Source organism: Toxorhynchites rutilus, chromosome 1, assembly GCF_029784135.1.
Source record: "Toxorhynchites rutilus septentrionalis strain SRP chromosome 1, ASM2978413v1, whole genome shotgun sequence".
Lineage (NCBI taxonomy): Eukaryota > Metazoa > Arthropoda > Insecta > Diptera > Culicidae > Toxorhynchites > Toxorhynchites rutilus.
This window is the reverse complement of record NC_073744.1, coordinates 193050564-193053709: the sequence shown is the minus strand read 5'-3', so window position 1 is coordinate 193053709 and position 3146 is coordinate 193050564. Positions and strand designations below refer to the sequence as shown.

Sequence of the window (3146 nt, the reverse complement as noted above, 5' to 3'; positions counted from 1 at the left end):
GCTCTGCTTGGAGCAGCTTTGCAAACTCACGTGGGTCGACCTTGAATTATACGAAAAAAAAAGCTGCGAAATGTTTGTCACTCCATTTCCCAAGACGTTGTTGGTTCGAGCGTTGGACCACAGCTTCTGTGTGACGATCATGGATGCTTACCTTGCGACGGTCAATCGCGAGAATGGGTGAAACGTGAAAAAAAATTGGATGGTTGCCATATAAATGTGCTCAAGTTTAATACACGATGGCTCTATTATTTTCACGGACCGTTCGTTTGTCGGAATTCCGTTCACATAAGGTGCGTTTTGCGGTGGAAGTTAACTCCGCTCCGCTAGCAGCTATTATGACAAGAATCGATTGAGCGCGACGAAGGTTGATGCACACGATTTTCGTAGACTGTAATGATAGTTATAAGCAAACAATTTGTATTTTATGTTCAAGTCGAGTCGAATATTGTCCTCCGAAATCGAAATGATCCCAATTGTTTGAGAGGTTCGCTTAGAAACTGCAAAAAATATGAACTTCCCGCGCATAGGACCTTTTCGAAAAAAAGGCCCTTCTCCACACTTGGCCATTGTTTTCGCTTCTTTGCATAGCGTCTATTGTTTCGGATCACTGCTTCCTAATCGCGTCTCAGTTTTGTGTTGATTTGTGTTGCACAATGTCCTTCGATACCGCGTCTGTGCGTAACGTTGAAATAAAAGCTCGGCTCGGCGATAAGAAGGCTTTCCAGCGGCGGATTCAGATCGCCCGAAAGCTAACCGGCTCCGATGGGGAAATTATTAAACAACGTGATGTATTTTTCAACTCCCTGAAGGGACGCCTAAAGCTGCGGTATCTGGAGGTATGTTATGGTTAGGCTCATGTATCCACGAGCAGCCATTAGAGGGCTGCACGTGAGACATAAAAGACCCTTCCATTACGGTTGGAATCTTGTTGGGTTTCATCCATCAACAATCTCTTCTCCTGTTGCAGAACAAAAAATCCGAACTGATCCTGTACTACCGTCCCAATGTGGGTGGGCCGAAGATTTCCACCTTCCACAAGATCGACCTGGATCAGCCGGAGGTGCTGGAGACTATCCTGACCGAGAGTGCGGGTCGCGTGGGGGAAGTTAGAAAGCAGCGGCATTTTTACCTGCATGATCGAACGCGGATCCACCTGGATGATGTGGAGGTGTTGGGTCACTTTCTGGAGTTCGAGGTTGTTCTGAAACCGGAAGAGACTCTAGAGGATGGATCAGCCGTTGTCAGAGAACTGATGAAGGTGTTCGAGATCGAGGATGAAGATTTTATCGTCGGCGCCTATATGGATAAGCTGTTGAATTTAGATAAATAATGAATTGTTTTAAACAGTGGTTATTATGTTTGTAGATGATTGATTGTTGAATAGAGTACCGAGTAATTGTTCTCGAATTAGTAAAAGTGTGATGTTTAATTTTTCTTGGAATTTTTTTTATTGATACACTAAAATCGTTTCTCCGACAAACTGAGGCTCGTTTTTGAATCTGGGAATCCGTTTGGTCTGCTTGAAACAACCTTTAACTTTTAATTGTTTTGTTTTACCCTCTTTTTCAATACGGTATATTTTAGATATCTATTCTGTGACTTTTTTTTATTTGTTGTGCAACGTAAGAACTTCACGACATTTACTAAGACGCGACGCGAGACAAGAAGAACACTTATTGTTCTTACTATTTAAACAGTTTAAAAATTACCTTAACTGTCGACCGGTTTCGGGCGCGAAGCTGCCCATCTACGGGACGAGTCGGAAATTGTCCCGTAGATGGGCCATTCTGTGAAACGCAGTAATTGTTTTCACAAGAAAAGTCCAAAGCATTGCCACTTCTGTCTAGCCGGAACAATTTGCTCTCGCCAATACAGATTTGTGAATCCTTGTATTGTTAGAATGAGCCGTTTAAATTGCACATTAATAAATGGATGAGATCCTTCAGGATTTCGCAGTCAAGCACCTACGTCAAACTTTGTTGAAGACCACCGTTTCTTGGAGAAAATACTGTCAAGCGAAATTTCTTGGCTTGATATAAGCTGAGATTCAGCCTTCAAATCATATAGTGATTGTCTAGAATCGAAAAATCAAAAATGTACTCTTTAAAATGAGATGTAGAAGTAGGAAGAAGTTGGAAGAAGAAGTTAGTGAAAAGTTAATAAGTGGAGTGTGGCGATGAACACGACTAGCTGACCCGGCAAACTTCGTCCCGCCCAAAATTTGTTTTTTGTTATCAATACCTTCAAACATTCACGCAAGTTCATGGGTCCAATCGCAGAACTGTTCATTGATTGATCTTTTAATCGACCCCGTTTAATTCTGTATGGCAGCTTCCCCTTAGAGAGGGGATTGAGTGTCTAACCACCGTAAAAACATTGATTGCACCCTAAAACCTCCACATGTCAAATTTGGTTTCAGTTTCTTGATTAATTCTCGAGTTATGCAGAAATTTGTGTTTGATTTGTTTGGCAGCCTTAGAGAGGGGGGAGGAGAGTCTAACCACCATAGAAACATTTATTGCACCCTAGAACCTCTATATGCCAAATTTCGTTTCATTTGCTTGATTAATTCTCGAGTAATGTAGAAATTTGTATGTAATTTGTATGGTAGCCCCCTCTTATAGAGGGGGGAGGGGTCTCAAACTATCACGAAAACCTTCCCCGGCCCCAAAAAGCCCTACATACCAATTTTCATGTTGATCGGTTCAGTAGTTTCCGAGTCCATAAGAATCAGACAGACAGACAGACAGATAGAAATCCATTTATAAAGGGTGTGTCACATCAAATTGTATCACGGAAAAAACGCTGTAGAAATTTAATTTTTATGAATTATATCTTCAGCTTTCGCTTATAATCAGATAAGAGTGTATAGATCACGTTGGCCATGCTTCACTGTCAATTTTTCGTAAATTTGGAAAAATGTCGTCGAACGAAAAAGAGCGTCGTGAATTAATCCTGCACACTCATTTTGAGAATCCGGAGTTGTCACATCGGGACATCGGTAAGATGCTGGGAATCGTCCAATCCACGGTCAGCAGAGTACTAAAACGATCCTTCGAGAACCTAACCATCGACCGGAAGGTGAAGAACGGCAAAAATGGATGCTCCGTCAGTGAAAAAGATCACAAGCGCGTAGTTAAGCAGTT

At 41.9% G+C, this 3146-nt stretch overlaps 1 protein-coding gene across 1 annotated transcript; it reads left to right on the top strand.

Moving 5' to 3' along the window:
- The first annotated feature begins 592 nt into the window (after window positions 1–592).
- On the top strand, window positions 593–1416 carry LOC129763277 (uncharacterized). The gene is made up of 2 exons (XM_055762175.1): window positions 593–836; window positions 968–1416. The coding sequence occupies exons 1-2, from the start codon at window positions 654–656 to the stop codon at window positions 1328–1330; spliced, it is 546 nt and encodes a 181-aa protein (XP_055618150.1). The 5' UTR covers window positions 593–653; the 3' UTR covers window positions 1331–1416.
- Window positions 1417–3146: the final 1730 nt, after the last annotated feature.

Excerpts from the sequence above, each read along its gene's own strand:
- LOC129763277 (XM_055762175.1), top strand. The coding sequence starts at position 654 with ATGTCCTTCGATACCGCGTCTGTGCGTAACGTTGAAATAAAAGCTCGG. Across the intron at positions 837-967 it reads TAAAGCTGCGGTATCTGGAG|AACAAAAAATCCGAACTGAT; the intron begins GTATGTTATGGT and ends CTCCTGTTGCAG.